The sequence below is a fragment of the Lynx rufus genome, unplaced genomic scaffold (genome assembly GCF_022079265.1).
Source record: "Lynx rufus isolate CCGP_SWC_20201006 ecotype Redwood Valley unplaced genomic scaffold, mLynRuf1.p SCAF_13, whole genome shotgun sequence".
NCBI lineage: Eukaryota > Metazoa > Chordata > Mammalia > Carnivora > Felidae > Lynx > Lynx rufus.
The window spans coordinates 17,226,694-17,254,031 of NW_025814827.1; the positions used below are offsets into that span (position 1 = coordinate 17,226,694).

At 35.9% G+C, this 27,338-nt stretch overlaps 1 protein-coding gene across 4 annotated transcripts in view; it reads right to left on the reverse strand.

Annotated features, from left to right (window-relative positions):
• Window positions 1–673: 673 nt before the first annotated feature.
• MINDY2 (MINDY lysine 48 deubiquitinase 2) overlaps window positions 674–27,338 on the reverse strand; it is an 82,140-nt gene continuing 55,475 nt past the window's right edge. For 2 of the 4 annotated variants that reach the window (XR_006961278.1, XR_006961276.1), the window contains 5 exons: window positions 13,939–14,112; window positions 10,850–11,044; window positions 7,092–7,226; window positions 5,297–5,367; window positions 674–1,615 (listed from right to left, as the gene is read on the reverse strand). Coding sequence is in view for 1 of the 4 variants with exons in the window: in XM_047075052.1 (XP_046931008.1) it covers window positions 7,098–7,226; window positions 10,850–11,044; window positions 13,939–14,112 (498 nt within the window). In the remaining 3 variants the exon portion in view is untranslated. Of the gene's footprint in view, window positions 1,616–4,840; window positions 4,939–5,296; window positions 5,368–6,932; window positions 7,227–10,849; window positions 11,045–13,938; window positions 14,113–27,338 lie in introns of those variants that run through there. The other 2 variants (XR_006961277.1, XM_047075052.1) reach the window with 2 other exon arrangements.

Sequence of the window (27,338 nt, forward strand, 5' to 3'; positions counted from 1 at the left end):
AGATAAAGTGATCCCTTCTCAGCTCTTTCTAACTTAGTCTTCCAAAAGGATAAGAGTATCAGATATAATGAATCTACCATTGGGATCCAGTAGTTGACTATAGTTTAGAGTTGACTGGTTTTTTGTTCATTGCCTCTTGGGTTAAAATCCATCTTTATCAAGTGTTGGTCCATTAAGCATCTGACATCTGCTCAGGTCATGATCTCACAGCTTGTGGGTTCGAGCCCCGTGGCCTGGAGCCTGCATTAGATTCTGTGTCTCCCCCTCTCTCTGCCCCTCCCCTGCTTATGCTCTGTGTCTCTCCTTCAAAAATAAATAAACATTAAAAAAAAATGGGGCGCCTGGGTGGCTCAGTCGGTTAAGCATCTGACTTTGGCTCAAGTCATGATCTCAGAGCTCATGGGTTCGAGCCCCACGTCCGGCTCTGTGCTGACAGCTTATAGCCTGGGGCCTGCTTCAGATTCTGTGTCTCCCTCTCTGCCCCTCCCCAACTTGTGCTCTCTCTCCCCTTCAAAAATAAACAAACATTAAAAACAAAGAGTTGGTCCAATTCTCAGAGTTAATCCTAGAGTTCACAATTCTAAATATGAATCAATGTCACTTCTCCATCTCTCCATTTCCCCACTTTGTAAGAAGTACCTTAATGAGATGAATATACATAACAGAAAGACTGTTTGGTCTAAATATCAAAGTTTATTGAAATAAAATATAATCTATAATAAAAAATACTAAGGGTGTTATCACTGGTTACAGTTTTAAGTATGTTAACAAAAGGTCCAACATTTTAATCCAAGAATGACACTATCCTTGTGGTACAATAACAAACATGAAATTAAATGTTGAATAATACTGAATAATTCTATCAGAAATATTTTACACTTTCCCATCTATGTTCAATATGCCTTTTTAAAGGAATAGCCTCCAAAAGTGAAACTTTTGGAATATGTTTAAGACATAGTTTTTAGAATTAAATAGTTTTAACATAATTAGCATTTAAAACAATAACTTTCTTTCATAGAAATTCAGTTCAATTCTAAGCTGGGTAGATGCTTTTAGGTATCATTTGAAAAATGTATTTCAAGGCTGTTTTGTATCAATTTCTAGGGGTGCTACTATTCTCAAACTGGAATTAAAGCTGGTCATGAAGCAAAATGGATGAATTGTTTCAGAAGTAGAAAGGGCATTAAGATGGTAAAGAAAAGGATAAAATAGGTGCTCATACACAATCTATATACTCAAACTCTTTGAGAACTCTATTTCAGTTGGCCAATCTTGGCCTAGCACAAAGAGATCTGTATGTCATAGCAACTTCCTGACCCAAATAGTCAGACAGTGAAGTGGAGGAAGAAAACTTGTTTCTTCTTGCGACATTTCAAAATCACTCGCTCTGCAGTCATTATACCATTTCACTTCCTATTCCCCAAAATGTGTGCCACATCCAATTATTCTGCACAATTCAAGGAAAAAGACTCACATGCACTAACTTTAGGAAATGACTTTCAGGTACCTCTGAAGTTTCACAAGTGAAGATTATCCAATTATCCCTTTTGCTGACTGCTGTGGAGCAATCATACATCATTCTTCTATGATATTGTCCTACTTGTGATGTGTGGATCTGTGAAAACAATAGTTGTCATTTTATTGAGGAAAATCGCCTTTTAACAAAAACCATTGGAAGTTTTTCAAATCCTCATCTTTAAAAATCTGTAGAACTGTGATATCCACTGTACTCTGGAAAATAATGATTATATCATACAACTAAGATGTGAAAAGGAGTAAAAACTGACAAAATTGAGACACATCAGACAGATCTTCAAAGATTAAATGCCAATCTTAGTCTATAAACATATTCTACTAGTCAGAATCACTCTACAGGATATTTTACTTATAATGCCCATTTGGACAGGTCACTGATATGGGAATTTGTGTTTTCTGACTTCCTATTTAAAGTTGTAACTACTAGACCCAAAGAAGCCAGCATCACCATCAGAAGAATTCTGCTTTGTATATCCTCTTAGTAGGAGGCATCTCTGCCTCTCTGTAGTGTAGTTAAGATGGATATAAAGTTTTTAAAATTCATGACAAATTACTAAGTTATTTGAAAAAATTCTTAAATTCTTAAAGTTAAAATATTAGGTAAAGAACAGGCACTGCAGAATAACAATAGAACTCTTTTTGTCTTTTAAATCTACTGTGATTTAAAGTTTAGGTTTTTATTTCTGCTATGGTATTTCAATACCTTATATGGGATAGTACCATGTTCTAAAAAATACTGTTATAGGGAGAGAAGTCTAAATCTCAGGACAAAAGGACAAACCTGAACTTGAAGCAACAGCTGGAAGACTTTTACCCAGTTTTTTAAAATTTAATGTTTTTAGATCAGAAAAGTGAAACTAGAAATTAGAATACTTTATGTAAAAATACATATGCATATCACAATGTATTAAACTCTAATTTCTAACAGCAGAGACCCTGGGATTAAGTAAGAGACATGCATGAATTAAAAAATTAAGATAAATCTTCAAAAGAAGTTAAAATTATCAGGGTCCTGCAATCTGTCCCTCAGACTCCATTATCTCTCTTTCGTAAATTTTTTTGGCTAACAAGCCTTCGATTTTAAACTTTGTTTTAAAGTGTCACCTGAGAAAAGTAACGTTGATTCTTCATAAGATTTTCTCAGTAGCTATAATATCAGTAAAATAAAGTAAAATAAAATAAAACAAAAAGCCATTATATTCCTAGAGAACCTAGGAACTCTCATCCATGCGCAAAAGTTTTACATGTATGTATTAGTGACCTGATACCAATGTGCTTTGTTACATGGAGAAAAAGGCAAAGGGAATCTAAATACTTAGATATATGAAAGATACTGGAAAAAATAGACCTTTAATGCTTTTTATACTCTCCAAATTCTCTTGATTTTGATCGTATAGTCCAAAAGCAACTGCAAAATACATTTTAGGAAGAGATAATGCCATACTCAAAGACAAGGTAATTTTACAAATTTAACAGCATTAAAAAAACTGACTTTAAGAAATATTGTGATTGGGGAAAAGATCTGCACACTCAAGAACAAAAACTATATATATGATTATTTAAGTAATACTCTGAGCTTATACTTTGTCCTTTACTCAGGAGTGTTAACGCTCTGAAAAAATGAACATCCTTTACATATTTAGAGTAAACTGAGGCATAGAAAGTTTGTCCATGGAAAGATAAAAGCAAGATTTTTAGACATAAAACAGTTCAGGATTCCTATTTCTAGTTCCTTAAAATACAAATTACATACTATCTTTAATGCCTCCATGTATTTTATCAAACATTAGTAAGTTTACAATTACAGTTTAAGTTGTATGCCCAAATATTGTACGACAGGCAAAGCCTGTAGGCTTTCTATCGTATTTTAAAATAACTGGAATATTTAATAGGAAATTAAGTGAAATGTAATCATTTTGCTTTAAAGCAATTTTTTTTTTAAATAAATGAAGTTTGAGGACAGTTCTGGAAATTTTTGCCTTGAATGTATTTCTCCAGCAGGACTTTATAAATATCAGCTTCATATGCCAACATTAATATGAGGACTATAATTCTTTTCTTTAGATATCTATTTGCCTTCTAGTCCTCTTTTCTCTCAAGATCTCTCTTAATGACCTCAGCTGGTGATTCAGTAAAAACAAAGTGTTAAGGTTTTGTGCAAGTACAAAATGGTTAATGTTGGATTCAGTCAATTAATCTCTAATACTAACTTGCTTAATTAAGCTAAGATCAAGAAGTATGAGGAAGAATTTGAAACATAATATGGGATAAGTAGTCAAATACTAGAAATATGAGAGACTAAAACAAAATATATTATACAACTTAATCCTGAACTCTAGTCTATGCCTCACTCAACTGTTAAGCCAACAGATACCCTGAAACATGGAAGAAGTTACTTCACCTAAGCACACTGGACCAGCATATTATAAGAAACAGCCAATGCCAATTTTAGCTGCCCCAAATGGCTTAGGTTATTTATGTGTGTGTGTATTCTTAAATGGTAAAATTTGAGGGAAGGTTCCCAGATTCCTTTGACAATAGAAGTCATGGATCCTTGCTTCAAACACACACACTCACATGCACACACACACACACACACACACACACACACACATTCTCTCTCACTCTCTCTCTCACACGTACTTCTAAGTGTTGATAACCTATTGTAAATCACAGCATTGTTGATTCACTGGGGTTACACATGAGGACACTTTTCATATTGCTAACAAAGACTGGTCACTAAACTTATGAAATAGCCTTTGAAAGTACAAGAAAGTGCAGTGACCATATCCATTCATTCATGTCTCTTTTGCTAGCTGTAATAGTGATCGGTTGATACAAATGTGTCCCTAATCTAGCCTACAAATATTAAAAACAAAAATGTTTAAGTTCTAACTTCTGCTAGCAGTTCATGTAACAGTTTTCAAGTACTACAAAATATTGCGAAGGAAAGCCTGTAATACACCACTATCAAATTCCAATATCCCCAAACCAGCAATGAAATGTCTGAATATGTAATTTGTTGCCTTGAGCAAAATTTAAGAATATAAAGACACAATAGCTCTAACCTTCAAGGTTGGGAAACCAGTATCTCCCAAGAAGTTTGTTTTAATAGAATTGAACATTTAATTTTTTCCTCACAGTAATCAAAGCAAACATTTTATCAGTATTACTCTTGGTATATCAAACTGAATTCCAGGAATGTAAGAAAGTCTGAGCTGGAAATATTATGTAGAAAAAAGGTTGAATTAACAAACACATTACATTTTTTAGTTATTTTTTATAAGTATACATTGACATCTACTTATCTGATAGCAGCACTGCTGGTTTTGAGTTGTTTTTTTTTTGTTTGTTTTTTGTTTTTTTTTTCCTTCCAGAGGGAATGCAGAATGGCAGTATTATCTTTGGAACAAATTAAGAAGATAGTAACAAATAACAGAAGAATAACTTTTACACATATATTTTTCAAGGGTAATAAATAGATAAGTATATAATTATGGAAAAATACGCCTCAAATATGCTTTTTAAAATTTCTCAGGATTTACTGTTTTGTTTTTCTTATTAAAATATAATGCACTGTCACTACTATCTCTTCTAGGAAAAACAAACCCTAAGGTTTCATTTTCCTCCTCCAACCAATAGAGTGATATCAAGAGTAAACTTGAACTAAGGTCAACTTGCTTGAGCCAACAGAGAATTCTGTAGTAATTTGATTATTTCACAATGTACACATATTCTAGGTTATTAACAAGAGACTCACCAGATATTTTGTATCAAAGTGTTATACCCCAAACAGGTTCTCTGATGATTTATCATGCTAGTATAGGAAATCTGAAGGAGTAACAAATGGTATAACATAACCAGACATGCAATACAGAAGGACATGACATAAAAGATACAGCTTGACCCTGGATTTTTCCCTTAGAATAATTCCTTCCATAAATAAGACTTTACTTTTTATTTTTACACACAGACTCATCCTATAAATAGTCTTGGATCATGGAGAATGTTAAAGACATAGCTTAAGAACTCTACACCACATTTTTTTTTTTTTGTAGTCTACTGTCACCCCAGACCACAAAAAACATTCTCCAAGTGGATGCTCAGGTTAGATAAAGATGCTCCTAAACAAATTTACTGAGGCTTAGAATGTAAATCACATAACTACCTGCAGCAGCAATAGTCTTTTCAAAAATGACTAAATCAAACTTTTAAATATAAAGCATATATAAAAAGGACTATTAAGGATAGTAGAAATACAGGAAAATATGTGTTGCCTCATAATAAAGTTCAATAAATATTCTTTCTGAATCCTATAAACACTACAAGATGTTACAGGTCTATTTGGTTCCCATAAGTTAAAAAAGTCTGATTGCTTTTACATAAATTCCTCCCAATTCTTATCTATTTTCAAACAGATTTTTATTAATGCGTTTCACTAGACTCAGAGATTATATCTCTAACTTCCTTTCAGAAATGTGCTTTTTTGTTGACTTTACTAAGTATACGTAATTTTCTAGCAAATAAACATGATTTAAATTTTAAGGTTCAAGGTAATTCTAGAAAAAGGTAGACATTTGAACTATCTGCTTTTCTATATTCCTGTATTTACAAGGCCTAGCATCCACTGTGGTTTCCTTCTTATCAGTTATCGCACTTTCAATAAATAGTAACTGTAGTACAAGTTACGTATATTAAAGATTTCAAAATTCCTCAAAATTTCACAACACTACAAAGTCATTAATATCTGATTTTACAGAATATGAGTATTAGTGTTATGTAATTTTTTTGCTATTGGAAAAGAAATACAACTTATTTTTTCTATCTAAATTAAACCCAAGCTCCATTATCAGTTCTCAAGATAGTATCTAAAATGTACATTCCTAAAGAAAGGTAAAGCTGTTCAAGGGCTGAACTAGTCCAATACAGGATTAAAGGTTATTTATTTGTTATTTTTTGTCTTGGTTTGTTTCTTGTGTTTTGTGTGTGTGTGTGTGTGTGGGTGGGTGGGTGTGTGTGTGTGTGTGTGTGTGTGTGTGTGTGTGATTGTGTGTGTCTGGGTGTGTGTGTGTTTTCCTTTTATATCCCTATATTAACCCCCTGGTTTCTCTTGGATTAGATAATAATTTAACATTGTAAAAATTAATTTCAGAAACTATTGTGCTAATATTTAGATTTCAGGAAGGAATCAGACAAAATCAGTGACCTCCATTCATTGTTAGAACAAAAGATAAAATAGCTTACTAACTGATATGAGTTATGAATGTCACTATGACACAAAATTTGCTGTGATTTGCTTATTTGGCTACAAGTGCAGTATTTTTCATGTATGATACCACACAGCATTTCCAACTTGTAACGCGAAACTCCAGCTCAGGAAGAGTGTACTGTGTGACTTGAAAAAGTCTGATTGTAACTAAGTAACAACCTTTCCCCTGAAAAACATGAACAAAATCCATTGGGAAATCAGGCACAGACGGTATTTATCGGTTTTTCTTCCTTTCCTCCTGTGGTTTTGTTTCTCAAGACATACAGACGCATCCAACAGAACCCACCACTTGTTACAAAATGACACAGCTATTTTTGTCCTTTTCTTTTTCTTTATCTTTTTCTCGAGGTTCCTTTCGTTTACGTTCACTATTCCCAGATTGTCTTCCACTTGATGGAGAGGCTTGTGCTGGCTGGCTTTGCTTTAAGAAAAATAAACAGGAAGAAATTACCTCAACTTTCTAAGGTGCTTAATCATAGTTATCTAAAAGAAAAACCATAAGAGTGAAAGGAATCATTAATAAAAAAAAGTTATTTGGTCACAGACTTGTTATATGGTATCTGAGTAACTGCCTCTATCATTTTTGATAGATCTAATTAATGTATTAATTATTATAAGTAAAAGAAATTTCAAACAATAAATAATGTGGAGGATTATATTCCCTGAAGCCTCAAATTCAAGAAATATTTGTTAAAGTTTATGTTAAAGAAATTGACAACTTTTGGTAAACTAAGTTCCCTAAGACCTCATCAAATACTATAATAAACAGATTTTCAAGGAGAAAAAAAAAAATCCTGAGAACTTTGAGTGTGAAATAAGTGTATTCTGTGAAATAAGAAAATGTTTTTAGTGAAGAGCTAGTAAAAATATACCAGGTTTTAAATTTTAACCTTGGAGTAATCAATATTTGAACTAGAAATATAAATACTTAGTTTAATGGAGACCTCTATGTTTAAAATTTCATCAGACCTTAAAGAGCATCTTATCTTCTTTGTATCCTAAGTCAGAGGAACAGTTCTGGCATGGTACAGTTAAACATAACAAAAGGAGAATTTCTTTCATTTTCTCATTTTTCATACATCTCAATAAGATGAGATTTAACACAAAGGAACCCACTTATAGTCACATTTGCAGTGCTTAAAACGTTTAACTGGGAAAAGTGAAAAGTGGAAATGTGCTAATCTTTGTTGAATACTTAGTACATGTCATACATTGGCTTAAGTACTAACCTTATTTGTCCTTAAACAGAAATCTAAGAGTTAAGCATTATCTTTTATTTTCAAGATAGGGAAAATGAGGCTGAGAGAGGTAGGGGACTTTGATCCCCCTAGTAAGGGGATACAGAAGCAGGAAATGCAATCCATGTCTATCTGGCTCTGAAGTGTACCCTGTTACCAGTAGTACTTCATACTGCCCTGGAATTTTTACAGAAGACTTTGTTCCAATTGGTTGATATTCTTTGGAGCTATTAACAACTTAAATTTGATTCAATTGCAGCAAAAATAATAAAATGCCTAGGAATAAACTTAACCAAAGAGATGAAAGACCTATACTCCTAAAACTATAAAACACTGATGAAAGACATTGAAGATGACACAAAGAAACAAAGACATTCCATGCTCACCAATTGGAAGAATAAATATTATTAAAATGTCTATACTACCCAAAGCAATCTACAGATTTAATGAATTCCTATCACATACCAACACCATTTTTCACAGAACTAGAACAATCCTAAAATTTGTATGGAACCACAAAAGACATCAAATAGCCAAAGCAATCTTGAAAAAGAAAAACAAAACTGGAAGCTTCACAATTCTAGACTTCAAATTATATTACAAAGCTGTAACAATCAAAACAGTATGATACTGGCACAAAAACAGACACATACCTCAATGGAACAGAAAAGAAAATCCAGGAAGAAACCCACAGTTAATATGGTCAACTAATCTTTGACAAAGGAAGAAAGAGTATATAACAGGAAAAAGTCTCTTCAACAAATGGTGTTGGGAAAATTGGACAGCTACATGTAAAAGAATGAAACTGGACCACTTTCTTACACCATACATAAAATAAACTCAAAACGGATTAAGGACCTAAATGTGAAACCTGAAACCATAAAGATACTAGAAGAGAGCACAGGAAGTAATTTGTCTGCCATAACAACATCTTTCTAGATATGTCTCCTGAGGCAAGGAAAACAAAAGCAAAAATAAACTATTGGGACTACATCAAAATAGAAAGCTTCTGCAAAGCAAAGGAAGCAATCAAACTAAAAGACCACCTACTGAACGGGAAAAGACATTTGTAAGTGATTTATCTGATAAAGGGTTAGTATCCAAAATATATAAAGAACTTACAAAACTCAACACCAAAAAATCCAAATGATCCTATTAAAAACTGGGCAGAAGACATGAACAGAGATCTCTCCGAAGAGGACAAACAGATGGTCAACAGACACATGAAAAGATGATGACAACGACTCATCAGGTAATGCAAATCAAAACCACAATGAGGTATCACCTCACACCTGTCAGAAAGGCTAAATTAAAAAAACATAAGAAACAACAAGTGTTTTCAAGGATTTGGAGAAAAAGGAACCCTTGTGCACTGTTGGTGGGAATGAAAATTGGTGCAGCCACCGTGGAAAACAGTATGGAGGTTCCTCAAAAAATTAAAAATAGAAGTAACCTATCTATGATCCAGTAATACACTACGGGGTATTGACCCAATGAATACAAAACACTAATTCAAATGTATACATGCATGCCTATGTTTACTGCAGCATTATTTACAATAGCCAAATTATGGAAGCAACCTAAGGGTCCATCAGTAGATGAATGGACAAAGAAAATGTGCCATAGGAGTGCATGGGTGGCTCAGTGGCCTAAGCATCTGACTTCGGCTCAGGTCATGATCTCATGGCTCATGAGTTCGAGCCCCATGTTGGGCTCTGAACTAGCAGCTCAGAACCTGGAGCCCGCTTCCAATTCTGTGTCTCCCTCTCTCTCTGCCCCTCCCCCACTCACACACTGTCTTTCTCAAAAATAAACATTTTAAAAATGTGGTAGATATATACAATGGAATATTACCCATTAAAAAAATGGGAGTACCTGGGTGGCTCAATTGATTGAGTGTCCAACTTCAGCCCAGGTCATGAACTCACGGTTCACGAGTTTGAGCCCCGCATCAGGCACTGTACTGACAGCTCAGAGCCTGGAGTCTGCTTCAGATTCTGTGCCTCCCTCTCTCTCTCTGCCCCTCCCCAGCTCATGCTCTATCTCTCAAAAATAAATAAAAACATTTTAAAAATGAAATCTTGGGTTGCCTGGGTGGCTCAGTCGGTTAAGTGTCCAACTTTGCCTTAGGTCATGATCTTGCAGTTCATGAATTCGAGCCCCAAAATGGGCTCTGTGCTGACAGCTCAGAGCCTGGAGCCTGCTTTGGATTCTTTGTTTCTCCCTCTCTGTCCCTTCCCTGCTCATGCTCTCTCTCAAAAATAAACATTTTTTAAAAATTAAAAAAAAAAGAAATCTTACCATTTGCAATAACATGGATGGAGGTAGAGAGTACAATACTAAGTGAAGTAAGTCAGAGAAAGACAAATACCATATGATTTCACTCATACATGGAATTTAAGAAACAAAACAAATGAACAAAGAAAAACAAAGACAAAACAAAATACTCTTAACTATAGAGAACAGAGATGCTTCCCAGAGGAGAGGGGGATGGGGGAAATAGGTGAAGGGGATTAAAAGAACACTTAGCTTGATGAGCACTGAGTAATGCATAGAATTGTTAAATCACCAAATTGTACACCTAGAACTAATAGAACACTATGTTAACTCTACTGGAATTAAATTTTTTAACTGAAAAATCTTGCCCTCAGAATCTCAGGAAAAATAATTTTACTAAATAAGTATATTAAGATAAACACAAACTTAGGACAATGCCATAAAATCCACAGGTGCTAACATGCTAATGTAATTGAAGAATCAATACCTAATTTAAAATACTTATCTTGGCACGAATCCTAGCTTTTACCTGGGCCTGTGGAGAAGCAGAAGCAGCAGCTGCTGCTGCTTGTTCCTGTTCCTGGTAATATTGAGAAGCCCGTCTATCCTCCTCTTCTTGGAGTTTCTTTGCTAGTTCCAAATCACTGATTCCTTCCGGTATTTGTTCCCAGTTGATCTCTTGGCTCTGCTGTTCTTGTTGTAGAGATAATGCCATAAGATAGTCCTAAGAAATTAAATTATAAACCTCTTTAGCCATGAGATTTCACTCAAGAACTGGTAAGTGTAAATGCAGAAGTTGTACCTACAAAACTATGAGAATGGCTTTTAAAAAACATACCAGAGCTTAAATATAAAAATTAAAGCTATCTAAGTGTTTGAGAGCTACAATTTCAGTGATGCTGCCATTGTTCTAAATATTCTTGGAATTCATTTAAAATTATTTCTAGAAGCAGTATATAAAGCATTCAAGAAAGCTTTAAAAACAACTCCCCTAGGGGTGCCTGGGTGGCTCAGTGGGTTAAGCATCCAACTCTTGATCTTGGCCAACTCTTGATCTCGGGTCTTGAGTTCAAGCCCTGCACTGGGCTCTGCAATGGGCATGAAACCTACTTAAATGAAAGCAAAACAAAACAACAAAAACAAAAAACAAAACAAAAAAACCAATTCCCTAAAAACCAAAACCAAAAAAAAAAAAAAAACCCTCACCAAACTCCCCCTATGGGTGCCTGGGTGGCTCTGTCTAGAGCATGCAACTCTTGATTTTGGGGTTGTGAGTTCAAGCCCATGTTGGGCATAGAGCCTACAAACAAAAATAAAATAAACCTTGCCTGGTTTATGAAAGAAACACATCTGCAGAAAATTGAAACAAAATAAAAAAGCATAAATAAGTTAAAATTGCCATATCAATATGCAAAGATAACTATTATTAACAATTGATATATATCCACCTAGCTTTTTCTACATTAACACACAAACTCAAACACATCTTCCAACCCCCATTTAATGTCAAAAAACTTTTTTTTAAAATAAGAATTTCCCCAAATCATTTATTAAATGGTCTTCCAAAACATGATTTTTAAAGGCAACAGTTTTCCAACATACAGGCATATTCAATTACTTAAACACCTTTTCCTCCCATCTCCCACACACCCAAATTATTTCCTCTGAGAAAAAGTGATGCATCGTCGGCTGAAAGTTGTATAATCTGGGGCGCCTGGGTGGCTTAGTTGGTTAAGCACCCAACCAGTTCAAGTCATGATCTCACGGTTTTTGAGTTCAAGCCCCATCTTCGACTCTGCTGATAGTTCAGAGCCTGAAGCCTGCTTCGGATTCTGTGTTTCCCTCTCTCTTTCTCTGCCCCTCCCCGCTTGAGCACGTGCACATACACACTCTCTCTCTTTCCTTCAGAAATAATAAATGAGTAAACTTAAAAATACTTAACACCCACATTCATTAAGAATTAGTACTGAATGAAACTTGACTACACTGTTTATCTCTCCCAGTCTATCCTCAAAATAAGAGAATATTAACCACCCACAGAAGATATCTAAAAGGTAGTATCTGTGAAGACCTTGGACTATCTAGCATGAATATCTTACTAATATGAAGAATTTGTCCTTCAAATTTTTCTCACTTCTTCAAACTGCTCTTTGCCAAGTCCCTAGGTCTTAAATCCACTCTTTCCTTGCTAGTTCCACAGACAGTATCATGTATCTTTTTTCTCACATCTTACATCTTTACTACTGTAGCAATCTATTGCCTTACCTTCATTCCCTCTGCTCTGATATTTTTTATATATAGTGTTAGAAAAATCTTGCACATTTCTCAAGTAATATATATATTTTAAATAACCCCATAAAGCTTCTGAAGGAAAATGCGTATGTTGATTATTATAGCTGTTTGGATACTTAACTTCCAAAAGTCCAAGAAAGATTAGCATCTTTGAATCAAGTATTCTTCTGTGCAACTGCCATTATAGAGGATGACATATAATAGTTAATTGGTCAAATATCGGCCTCTGTTAGACTATAGAATTGTGAGGATTGTACTATATGATTTATCTGTGAGTCCCCAGGAGCTTGTTAATAGTACCAGGAATACAACAGCTCAGTGAATATTGGCTAAATGAACAGTCTATCTTATCTACTTAAATTGTTATCAGCATCTGATGTTATCAGCATTAGACTCATGTGCCAACTGTTCAACATGAACAATTTTCTGCCTCAGTCAGGGAAGAAGTCATATCACTGTTATACTTCCAATAGTAAACACTCCTATGGCTCCAAGCCTGCCAACCTATAGCAGGCAAAGATCTCATCTGTCTCACTTCTTAATGAGAATTCTACTCACTTGAGCAGCACTTGTTGTAAATGTCTGCTTACCTTGGACTCTAAGACTTTATACGTTTTACTTTTTACCCACTGCATGCTATCTTCAAGACTCTTTTTTCTACTTTTTCTGACTACCCAAATATATCTTAAATCTGTACTCATCTCATCTCTAACGCCAGTGCTCAGCCATCATCACCTCTCGCTTGAATTGCTAGTCTCCATTTATACCTGTGTAATTCCTATGCATTCTTCACATAGCAGCCTTTAAAAAAGGTAGATCATCTTACTTCCATGTTTAACACTTGCCATATCTTCCCTACAATTAAAATAAAATTCAAACTCTGTACCACGACCTTCACAATTCAATATACACTGGCCTTCTGAACCAAAGTGTAGAGTCAATGTACAACACGTAAAATGATCATTTACCGATTTAGAAAATGTCAGGAAAATTTCACAAGCATATAAATGAATAAATCTTTAGTTCAAAAGTTTTGGATACCTGAATTCACATTTGAAAGGAGAATTTTAATTTTTTTTTAATTTATTTACTTTTGAGAGAGAGAGAGAGACAGCACGAGTGGGGGAGGGGCAGAGAGAGGAGAGAGAGAATCCCCAGCAGGCTCTGCACTCTTAGCGCAGAGCCTGATGCAGGGCTTGAACTCATGAAGCTGGGAGATCATGACCTGAGCCAAAACCAAGAGTCGGAATGCTTAAATGACTGAGCTACCGAGGTGCCCCAAAAGGAATGAGCATTTTAAATGATATGAAAAGAAAGCAAATCTACCTGATCTATCTGATCCTGTTGTCCTCTGTATACGGTTTCAGGATCTGAAGGAGGCCGCAGATGAAATTCTGAGTCACAGAAATTTCCATCACCATCCACATTGTGTAGGCTTTCCCAAACAACTTTTTCTTCCGTAAGAAACCCCTGGTCTGTTACCAGCAAATACAGTAGACCCTTAATAAGAAAGAAAAAAGACTGTTAAATGGATCAAAACTGGTTAATATTTACGGGAAATTTCATCATCTGTATGTTTATAGCATATTAATGATTCCTAGTAGTTAGATATAATAAATAGCAGACAAAGTAGATATCTTATTTGTTCACTGAATTAAGTCAACCTGGGTTTGAATATAGTTCATAATTGGTATACTATAGTATAATGACATTTGGGAAGCTGCTGGCAAACTCAACTACCACATGACTTATAAATAGCCTTTGGGGGTATATAATCTCATTTTATATAACAGAAATATAATCTACAAGTTCCTTAAAAACATATCAGGTAACAAATGTTACAAAGTCACAACACAATGATATCACATTGCCTGCTTATTAAAAAAATTAAGCTTACGACTAACCTAATTCATACTAATTTTTTCTTTTTCTGCACCATTAGCTGTTCTTCTTTTGTATACCAACAGTACTTGGTACTTATTTCTATTATAGCACTGAATCACATTGTGCCACGATTGTGTTTCCCTACGTCATTTCCAGACTACATTTTTAAATGTCTGTATCTCTGGGCCTAGGGTGGGGTGATCATAAAGTTGAAACCTAAATTTACTGAATTAATTAATGAATTCATTTGTATTTATAGTCACTACCACAGAATTTAGTACCGACTTCTAATTTTTCATATGGATTAGCTCTAAGTCCAATCATATGTAAAGTGTCCCTAGTATTACATATAAGGCTTAGAAGCCATTTTTCCTTCATATATGCCAAGGATATGGCTTTCATTTTACTTGCTCAGGGTTCCCACTGGTTAATATAGTACTTATTACTGCACAAGATTCATGCTTTTCATGTTATTTCATCACAATTAATCTTAGTAATTAAGAAACTCCTTTAAAGAGTTTGGTGGTAGGGTTAGAGAAATCATTGAATAGATCCACAACTATACGGTCAACTCATCTTCCACAAAGCAGGAAAGAATATCCAATGGAAAAAAGACAGTCTCTTCAACAAATGGTGTTGGGAAAACTGAATAGCAACATGCAAAAGAACGAAACTGGCCTCTCTCTTACACCACACACAAACATAAATTCAAGATGGATGAAAGACAAATGTGAGACAAGAAACCATCAAAATCCTAGAGAACACAGGCAGTAACTTCTTTGACATCAGGCTGTAGGAACTTCTTACTAGATATGTCTCCTAAGGCAAGGGGAAAAAAAAGGAAAAACAAGTAACTGGGACTTCATCAAGATAAAAATCTTCTATAAAGTGAAGGAAACAACAAAACTAAAAGGCAACCTTCAGAATGGGAGAAGATATTTGCAAATGATGTATCAGATAAAGGGTTAGTATCCCAAATATATATAGAACTTATACAATTCAACACCCCCCCCCAAATAATCTAGTTAAAAAATGAGAAGACATGAATAGACATTTCTCCAAAGACATCCAGATGGCTAACAGACACATGAGAGAAGATGCTCAACATCACTCATCAGGGAAATACAAATCAAAACCACAATAAGGTATCACCTCACACCTGTCAGAATGGCTAAAATTAACACAGGAAACAACAGGTGTTGGTGAGGATGTAGAGAAAGAGGAACCCTCTTACACTGTCCATGGGAATGCAAACTGGTGTAGCCACTCTGGAAAAAAGTATGGAGGTTCCTCAAAAATTTAAAAACAGAACTATCCTACAATCCAGCAATTGCACCTCTAGGCATTTATTCAAAGGATACAAATATATACATATATATATATACATATATATATGTGGAATATTACTGAGCCATAAAAAAGAATGAGATCTTTTCATTTGCAACGACAAGAAATCACTGAATAAACTCTGAACTTTTATTTATTTAAAAAAATTTAATGTTTATTCATTTTTTTTAAATTTTTTTTTTTAACGTTTATTTATTTTTGAGACAGAGAGAGACAGAGCATAAACAGGGGAGGGGCAGAGAGAGAGGGAGACACAGAATCTGAAACAGGCTCCAGGCTCTGAGCGGTCAGCACAGAGCCCGAGGCGGGGCTCAAACTCACAGACCGTGAGATCATGACCTGAGCCGAGGTCGGACGCTTAACCAACCAAGCCACCCAGGCGCCCCATAATGTTTATTCATTCTTGAGAGACAGAGCATGAGTGGGGGTGGGGCAGAGAGAGAGGAAGACACAGAGTTCAAAGCAGGCTCCAGGCTCTGAGCTGTCAGCACAGAGCCTGATGTGGGGCTCAAACTACAAACCGTGAGATCATGACCTGAGCCGAAGTCAGACGCTCGATTGAGCCACCCAGGTGCCCCATAAACTCTGAAGTTTTTTAAAAAAACTAAATAATTAGTGTTGAACATTTACTATGTGTCCAGCTCTGTGCAGCACAGCTGTTTCTAAAATATGAAATCCATCCTGTTGTCTACTACTAGTTACATCCAAGAGTTAGCTCTACATAGCTCTGATTAATTTATATGGTCATTGAAATTACTCAATCAACATGAAAGTATTCATAAAGAAAAACATTTTGGCATAAACAGTTTAAAGACTTTGCTTTAAGCAAAAATTAAGTCCAGGCTCTTTTTTTTTTTTTTTTTTTTTTAAATCAAGTAGGTTCCAATTCATCAAATATTTGAAGACCACCATATGCTCAGTATTATGCTAAGTGCTTGAGGATTCATATCATGGAAAGTAATGATCTCTCCTTACTTTGTATTGGGTACCCTTTTTTGTGATTCCATAGAATGCTGCATTTACCACTATCATAGCACTTTACACATTGAATTGTAGTAGTGTGTCTATTTACTTCTCTGTCTTAATGTATTTCAAGCTCCTTGAGGACCAGAGGCATGTTTTATTCATCCATGCATCCTCATTACTTAACATATTTTTAATGCCCAGTCAGGGTCTACTTTGTCCTAAAATAATTTGATAAAATAATTTAAGAGAAAACCTCAAAGTTCTTTCCAGCCAATATTCCACTGTTGAATAAATCTGACCCTTCTATACCTAAACTTGTCACCGTACACTTTAACATATCATTATATTATACAATATTGAGATTTTATAATTTATTTTATGTACATCGTATATTAGAATGGCTACTAACTAGGAAAAGAAACCACAGTCTTACTCTCCAAGGACACTTTAAGATAGGTAAATTCTGGGGGTGCCTGGGTGGCTCAGGTGATTAAGCATCCAACTCTTGATTTTGGCTCAGGTCATGATCTCATGGTACATGAGACTGAGCCCTGCACTGGGCTCTGTGCTGACAGCACAGAGCCTGCTTGGGATTGGTTCTCTCCCCCTATCTCTGCCCCTCCCGCACTCATGCTCGCTCGCTCTCTCTCTCTCTCTCTCTCTCTCTCAAAATAAATAAGTAATCTTAAAAAAAGTTGGTTAAGTGTCTGACTTCAGTTCAGGTCATATTCTCACGGTTCTTGAGTTCGAGCCCCACATCGGGTTCTCTACTGTCAGCACAAAGCCTGCTTCAGATCCTCTATCCTCCTCTCTCTGCCGCTCCCACACTCTCTCTGTCTCTCTCAAAAATAAACATTAACAACAACAACAAAAAAGATGAGTAAATTCTGGGAGGGTTTGTTGAAAGCCATTACCACCCATAGCATATGAATATTTGTAAGTTTAACTAAAATGGTGTCTCTTTCTTGAAATAGATGTCCTGTCTTCTCATGGACCATCAGCCTCAATTTCTTCCTCTTTTAGATCTTGACGTGTATCAAAAAAGTCTGTTACTAGTCCCCTGTCAACAATGCTGGTTATTACTCAACAGTTCCTTTATATAATTGCACTGTAGAATAGCAAAGTATGTATTAATTAGTACTGAATAGTTTAGGCCCATTTGTTCCTGAGAGTCTACAATTAAATCACCATCAAGAGTATTTCTTGCTTATATATCCTAGCACTTTTCTTCATTATCTAGTCAAAGCATTCTTTTCTAAACCTTGACTCTTTCTCCCAATCTTACTCACTAGTCTCTAAACACTAATTTTTAACAAAACAACAAATACAGGGGCACCTGGGTGACTCAGTCAGTTAAGCATATGACTCTTGTTTCGGCTCAGGTCATGATCTCACAGTTCATGAGTTCGAGCCCCACATCTGGCTCTGTGCTGACAGTGCAGAGTTTCCTTGGGATTCTCTCTCTCCTTGCTTTCTGCTCTTTCCCTGCTTGTGTTCTCTCTCTCTTTCTAAAAAAAATAAATAAACATTTAAAGGGCTCATGTCTATCATGGGAATACTGCTCAATAAATATCATCATTAAAAGAAAGAAAATAATGCATACAAGATGCATATATTAAATTCTTAAATTAGGTATTAATGTATACAATGTATAAGTCTTTTGTTATATGAAAATAATAAATAAATGACATTAGATAATTTTCATAATTTTTTTTACCAACTAGGCAATTGGAGTCTGGAAAACAGTATGGAGGTTCCTCAAAAAGTTAAAAATAGAACTTCCCTACAATCCAGCAATTACAGTACTAGGTACTTATCCAAGGGACACAGGTGTGCTGTTTCAAAGGGGCACATGCACCCCAATGTTTATAGCAGCTGTATTGACAATAGCCGAAGTATGGAAAGAGCCCAAATGTCCACTGACAGATGAATGGAAAATGAAGATGTGGTATATATATATACAATGGAGTTATTACTTGACAACCAAAAAGAATGAAATCTTGCCATTTGCAATAATGTGGATGGAACTAGAGTGTAATATGCTAAGTGAAATTAGTCAGAGAAAGACAAATATCATATGACTTCACTCATATGTGGAATTTAAGATACCAAACAGATGAACAAAAGGGAAGGGAAGCAAAAATAATAGAAAAACAGGGAGGGGAACAAAACATAAGAGAGTCATAAATCTAGAGAACAAATTGAGGGTTGCTGGAGGGGTTGTGGGTGAGGGGATGGGCTAAATGGGCAAGGGGCATTAAGGAAGACACTTGTTGGGATAAGCACTGGGTGTTATATGTAGGGGATGAATCACTGGATTCTACTACTAAAATAATTTTTGCACCGTATGCTAACTAACTGGGATGTAAACTTGAAAAAAAAAATTAAAACAAACAAAGAAAACTAGGCAATTGGATCACCAAAAACAGAATGAAAAACTATTTTATCTCAAATACCCTGATAGGGGTGCCTGGGTGGCTCTGTCGGTTAAGCGTCTGACTTTGGCTCAGGTCATAATCTCACAGTTTGTGGGTTCAGGCCCCATGTCAGGCTCTGGGCTCTGTGCTGACAGCTCAGAGCCTGAAGCCTGTTTTAGAGTTTGTGTTTCCCTCTCTCTCTCTCTGCCCCTCCCGTTTGTTCCCTCCCCCCCCACCCCTCTCTCTCTCTCTTTCTCTCTCTCTCTCAAAAATAAACATTTAAAATAGCCTGATAAATTAGTTCTATACAGACTATGATTTACTTGTATTAACAACATACATGACAATGTCATCATAATTTGTAAATTGATAAAATAGAAGAAAACTTGTCAAATGTATAAACAAATTAATTATGTAATTCCAGCCTTTAAATATGGTGGAAAGCACTGCCAAATATATTTTAATTTTTTTTAATGTTTTTATTTATTTTTGAGACAGAGAGAGAGACAGAGCATGAGCAGGGGAGGGGCAGAGAGAGAGGGAGACACAGAATATGAAGCAGGCTCCAGGCTCTGAGCTGTCAGCACAGAGCCCGACGGGGGCGGACTGCGAGATCATGACCTGAGCTGAAGTCGGACACTTAACCAACAAGCCACCCAGGCGCCCCAACACTGCCAAATATTTTTGGTTGACAAGCTTGGATTCAAATTACTTAATGTCTTTGGACTCTTCTTTTCTTTATTATGAAGTGATATAGAGTAGATTTAACCAGAAAATTTCTAAGATATTTTATAAATTGAAAGATGAACTTTACTTCTACTTAACAAGCGTCTCTCTCGTCTACAAATAGCTTTCTTATCCATCCAGAGAGGCAGAGCTGTTGAGTGTGGGCTTGAAAGTCAGACTGGAGGTGCTTACACTCTGAATGGTCTCGGGCAAGTTACTTAGTGCCTTTAAGCTTATTCATTCAGTTGTAAAGTGGGAGTAATAACATCCACTCCTCAGAAGCTGTGAAAATTAAACGAGGTAATACATGTAAAGTGTTTAGCACAATGCAAGGGACATAATGCTAGTTGAATATAAGATTCAATTCATGAATACCACTTAAATCTATCTCAAAATTTCTGTAGCTATCACCTTTTCCTGTCTCCCATTTAGGAGAAAATCTCTGCCTACACTGTAAAATCTATCACCTATCTTAGTCTGTTTCTACATTCCTCACCTCATCCCCCTTAAAAAATTTTTTTAATGTGACAATTTTTGATGTATCAGCCACCTTTAAAAAAAAAAAAAAAACTAGGGGCGCCTGGGTGGCTCAGTCAGTTAAGCGTCCGACTGCGGCTCAGGTCACGATCTCGCGGTCCGTGAGTTCGAGTCCCGCGTCGGGCTCTGTGCTGACTGCTCAGAGCCTGGAGCCTGTTTCAGATTCTCTGTCTCCCTCTCTCTGACCCTCCCCCATTCATGCTCTGTCTCTAAAATAAATAAACGTTAAAAAAAATTTTTAAAAAAACAAACTAAATTTTGGGGCATGTGGGTGGCTCAGTTGGTTAAGCGTCCAACTTTGGCTCAGGTCATGATCTTGCAGTTCATGAGTTCTGCCCCACATCAGGCTCTGTGCTGACAGCTTAGAGCTTGGAGCCTACTTCAGATTCTGTGTCTCCCTCTCTCTGCTCCTTCCCCTGCTCATGCTCACACTCAGTTTCTCTCTCTCTCTCTCTCTCAAAAATAAACATTAACAAAAAATTTTTTTTAATTTTTTTTTTAACGGTTATTTTTGAGACAGAGAGAGACAGAGCATGAACGGGGGAGGGGCAGAAAGAGAGAGAGACACAGAATCGGAAGCAGGCTCCAGGCTCTGAGCCAACAGCCCAGAGCCTGACGTGGGGCTCGAACTCACAGCCCACGAGATCGTGACCTGAGCTGAAGTCGGACGCTTAACCGACTGAGCCACCCAGGCGACCCTAAAATTTTTTTTAAATAACTAAATTTTAAAAATCCTAAATTAATTGAATTTTTACTTCAACGTAGCCTTCTATGGAAAAAGACAAATCCCAGTATAGTCTTAGTCAAAAAGAACAGAGAATAGATTTATTTAATATGGCCTTAGCACTTTTTTAGAACTGTATCTCCTCCTAAACTACTTTTTGCTTCTTATCCCTAAATGTAAAGTAAAAATGCAAACAAAAGCCAACCCCAAAAATCCTGGTTTTGATATACTCCACAGAGATGTCAGTAATTAAAACCAAGAGGTACAATAAACAGTTGTGAGGGGCGCCCGGGTGGCTCAGTCGGTTGGGTGTCCGACTTCGGTTCAGGTCATGATCTCACGGTCTGTGAGTTCGAGCCCCGCGTCGGGCTCTGTGCTGACAGCTCAGAGCCTGGAGCCTGTTTCAGATTCTGTGTCTCCCTCTCTCTCTGACCCTCCCCCGTTCATGCTCTGTCTCTCTCTGTCTCAAAAATAAATGAACATTAAAAAAAAATTTTTTTTAATAAATAAAAAAAATAAACAGTTATGAATATAAAAGACATGGATATGAAGGCTGACATGGATAAGGGATGATTAAGAGGACGTCACGAAAAAAAAAAAAAGAGGGTGTCATGATGGGGAAAGAACTACACAGATGTCATTATATAAACCAAAGATCTAGAAGCCAAGTGATCTATAAACAGCCAAGGAATTAGTAGTTTACCTTACTCAAGAGCAAGCAGAATGGAGAAGGATCATAAGAATAAAATGGAATAATTAAATCTTAGGTATATAATTATATATATAAGAATCTAAAAGTCATGATTATATAGACAATATGAAAAGCAAAACAGACCTACAAAGGTCTGTTTCTACCAAAGAGGTAGTTTATTTACAACTCATTTTTATACTTTCAAATTTCTTGCCTGGATAAAAAAGTCACCTTACTACCTGGAACCACAGGAATGGCACTGAAAGCATCTGCTCTCTCACTAGGGTGGGTCTCTTCCTGCTGCTTTCAGATCCTAATCTAGTTATGCTGATGAAAAGCAAAGATCTTCATAGGATCACATATTCAAAATACGGATTTGCCAAGATGATTTGCCCAGTTTAGTTGTACAAGATTAAGTGGTACTACATGGAGCAAAGTAACATAAGAGATAGCAGAAATTGGGGGGGTATATGTTACTTGTTCCTGATGGACAGATGAGGGATGAAGAGTTTAATGAAGGAATCACAGAGAGTGTTATTACAACAAATAACTAACAAGAGCTGTACTTGATTACTTTGCTAGCAATAGGAATAAACAGCAAAGGTACTTGTCCAGGATTTAGTAATAGTAAATCACAAAACTAGGAATGATAAGAGGTCTTTCCAGTAACAGGAAGTCAATTAATATCTATGGTTAGGGAAAATGTCATGAGAAGCTATGCAATAAAAACCACAAATCATGTTATGTTAGATAGTTGGGAAGTGTAAGGTCGATTGGTAGACAGTATTCAGGAAAAAAAAAAAAACAGTATCAATTTGACTAACCCATCTATTATGACTGTGCAATGGCAGAAGGCCTAATAAATAGTCTATGAATATGGAATCATAAAGTTAGTAAAGAGAGAATACTTTGTCGAGGTACAGGTTTTAGAAATATCTATTGTCTTCAATGCTTTACATAGAGTCATCAAAAAGTTTAACCTAACAGAGAATTTGTCCCTGCCTCTATTCAGTGCCTAAAAAGAGGAGTCAGAACAAGGATGAATACTAGAGACATTAAAATACTAGAGATATATACCTTCCCTGTGGTCAAATAAAAGTCCTAGCTCATATGTCTCTAGAGTTTGAAAGACTTTAAATGAAAAAAGATTTTTACACATCAATTAGAGTTTAGTAAATTCCTAAAGAAATAGTACAATCAATAAAACAATTGTAGATGACAACCTTTCCTAGGTAATCCTTTGCCCTGCCAACATGGACTTCCTCCTTGTAGAGCTTGGTCCGGGGATGATAATGGCATATGATACGACATGGGTATCAGAAAGCATAAAGATCCTTTCTGCAAATCATAGTAAAAAATAAGCCCCACAAATAACAGAGTTACAGACATGTATGACATTACCAATTTATTATTGGCATTTATATAAATAGTTTAATACTCCACAATTTATTATTATAGGCTCCTAGTTATAGACACCATTTATCTGTAGTAGAAAGTATTCTATCCCTATGTTAAATTTATTTTTTGTTGAAAGTATATCTGGAATTCTGTGGGATCAACTGTATTTATATTATAGGTATTCCAAAGAGTTCACAGGGGTAGGAAGATGAGAAATGATCATTAAATATGAATGCATAAAATGGCCCTAAAATCTGAGGGTCTTCAAAGATGAAATGTCATGAAGACTTAATGTAGTATTAAAAGCAGCCATATCTTATTTGAAAAAGCAGCTTTATAATTTTTCCTTGCTTATATCCTTATTAGATCAGATTCCCTGGGGCTCAAATTTATAAAGAACTACAGAAATTCTAACAACCCAGGAATTAGTGGTAGAGAATAATAGTTTCAATGCTGAACAGGTTTAACAGAACAAGGTCACAATCTTATATCCTATTTCCTTCTCAAGCTAATGGATGCCATGATGGAGGAATGCCTTTCCTGAACTTTATATTAAGTATTCTATTTTAGGGCTTTTAGCTCTACACCAACAGCCAAAGAAATGTTATAGATTTTGTTGTAAATCAGTTAATCAGCCATTGGGTCAATGAGGAGGGAAAATGTCTCAGACTCTTACAAAGAATGTACTCATTAGGTACTCTGCCAGACGTAAAGCAGTGTCTTATTTATAGACACTCATGATTGGAAAGATAGTTTAATGGGAATACAGGAAATAGGACTGAGAGGAGTATAATGAGACATAAATAAATATGTTCACAGGCCCGTAAGATTCCTAGAAAACGCAAAATTTGCATGATATTAAAATAGACTTACTTCACCAAATGTATGTTCCTTGATTAGACCCTGGTTTGAACAAACTATCTATAAAGCCATTTGAAAGATAAATGGGAGACTTGAATATGGCTTGGGTATTAGATAATACTAAAAATAATAGTTAATTTTGTTAGATGCAGTAATGGTACTGTGATTTGAAAGAAAAATGTCCTTGTTTAAACATGTATATTGAAATATAAGCAAAAATACAAAAATAGATGAAAACAGTAAATGTCAAAATTGTTGAAACTGATCAGTATAATAGGCACACATTAAATTAGTCTCATTTTTCTCTAAGTTTGCAGTTTTTCATAATAAAAAGCAAAAAAACCAGTGTTACGGTTTCAGTTTGGTGGTCACTATAGTAAAAAAGGGAAAGTAAGTATTTCCCTTAGTGATTGGCCACCAAGATTGTTGTTCCAATTTATTTCTTCTGTAAAAACAGGATTACCTTAGTAGAGAATGATGTTCCTCAATTCCTTTGCTTTTCTATTCTTTATTGTACCCACTTAAAGTCCCAAATGCAGAATAATAAACTAGCTACCTTTGCTTTGCCTATACTCTGATGAATATGTCTACAGAAAAATCATCCAGGATGCATATTCACGTAATAATTACAATCCTCAATTTCTCTGGTTACAATTTCCCCCCAGGTGCTATAAAGACTATTTCAAACTACCTCCTTCAAATCTGGAACCAAACTTACCTTCTCAGTCTTAGTAAAGGATCTTGCCTTCCAAACAACACAAAAACTAGAAGCATTCAAACAGTAGCTTTCTCTAGTTCCTGCCACCAAATCTATAAATTTACCCGTAGCTGTACTCATAGTCTATTCCTTCCCTCCTTTACAATGAACAGATCTCTTTCTCAATGACGGGTTAGTCCCCTTCACCTGTGAAAACTTCTATCCTATCTCACCTTCTTAGGGGCCTTCTAACATCAATTATCTCCTCTCCTGAATCTTCAAGCTTTCTCACTCTATTGAGTCCAAACATGACCAAGTCTCTCACATGAAAAAAACAAAAACAGGGGCACTTGGGTGCCTTAGTCGATGAAGTGTCTGACATCGTTTCAGGTGAAGATCTCATGGTTTATGAGTTCAAGCCCCGCATTGGGCTCTGTTCTGACAGCTCAGAGCCTAGAGCCTGCTTTGGATTCTGTGTCTCCCTCTTGCTCTTTGCCCCTCCCCTGCTTGCACTCTGTCTCTCTCTCTCAAAAATAAACATTAAAAAATTTTTTTAAAAAGACAAAAAACAAAACAAAAAAACCCTCTGGATTCCATATGCCACTACAGCTATGAGCCATTATGTCTATGCTCCCACACAGTTTCAAATAGTTTCCTATAATCTGTTTCTAGTTCCTGACATTCCAATCACTTAACCAATTCAAATTGAGTTTTTCCTGCTGCCATTCTCTAAAAGATATCAATGAAATCCATCACCAATGGACAGGTTCCCCCAGTGTTCTCATGTTTCTCATCCTCTCAACAGCATTTAACAAGTGAGATCTCTGTTCTTCTTGAAATACTCTCTCCCCATTGGCTTACATGATACCATACTCTTCAGATTTTCCTTTTCTTTTTTTCTTTCTCAGTCTCCTTTGCTAGTTCATATTCCTTTAGTTGATCCTTAAATGTTGGCACTCCTTAAATCTCTGTCCTAAGCCTTCTCTTTTCTTCTCTTCTATATTTACCTTGTGAATCTCATCCTTTCCCCAAATTACCATTTATACCCCAAAATTATTCCAGTCTTGAACCATTTACCCAACATTTCCACTTGGAGGAATGCCTTGGAAGCAGCTCTAACAGTTCCAAGACTGATTTCATGATGTTTCTCTTCTCCTCATCCAGTGTTCTCTGGAACACCACCATTTATCCAGTTCTTCATGCTCAGAATCCAGAAAACATTCTTTCTTATTTTTTATATCCTAATCACCAAATCTGGTTGATTATATCTCCTAAATGTCTATGGAATGTTTCTACTCTCCATTTCTTTACCATCCTAGTCCAAGTCAGTATAACATCTTACTTGGCCCTGCACAATAGACTCCTAACTGAATCCACATCCACACTTGCCTCGAAGTCCAAAGCACCTTAATGTTGTACAAGGGGGAGTGGGGGGAGGAAGATAACACATCATCTTTGAAACACTGTTTAGCCACAAAATAAGGTTCCCTGAGAAAAATGTGGAAGCAGAGAAACAGAATGTACACATTCTATGAGTTATCATTATCTCACAGAAATGTATACTTAGTCCAGAAATAGACACATGGTAGAAAGTCTTGAGGGGAGGCATCCCTCCCCCAACCACATAGGAACAGTGGGAATACCTAGCTTGACTAGTAAAGGACTTCTGGTCAGGGACATGGCCTTGATAGAAAAGAGAAAAACATCTACAGTTCCGTCTGGAGAGGCTGCATAACCACCACCAATAACAGCCAGAGATCTTATTTTCCCATTGAACTATCTCACTCCTGCTAAGCCAAAAAAAAAAAAAAAAAAAAAAGAAAAGAAAACACAAAGAACCACTAGACCATCAGGAGACCAAGATGTGTTTCTCTTCTTAACTCAGGACTCTATTCAAGGTCTGGTACTTACACCTATCTCTTTACCCTTATACCATGCCTCTTATTTTCTATGCTTCATACAGGCCTTCTTATAATTCCTTAAAGAGTTCTTTCCTTTCTCAGGGCCTTTGCACACAGGTTTTATATGCTTAGTTAATCCTTTTTTTTTTTTTTGCTAACTGGTTAAACTAAAAGATTCATTTTTCAGTTTAAATGTTAACTTCTCAAGGAAGTTTTTCTTGACATCCCAACTCGGTTCTAAGTCCTGATAAAGGCACCCACAGCATGTTTATGTACCCTTTACATAGTATACCTCAATAGAAATAATAACTATTTGTACAATTATTTAACATATGTTTCTTGACAAACTAGGAGGTGCTTAAATGGTAGGATCCAAAGCTGCCCTGCTCAGGCTGCAGTCCTAGTACCGGCTGAGCACCCAGACATAATCATGTTTAGTAAATATTTGACATAATCAGGCTTGATAGATATTTGTAAATGAATGAAGTGTGGACTTGAAGACATCAGATAAAGCAAGACAACTAAGCACTATATACCACCTAGCAATAATGCTGATTCTGAGGTTTTGGGGCCTTAA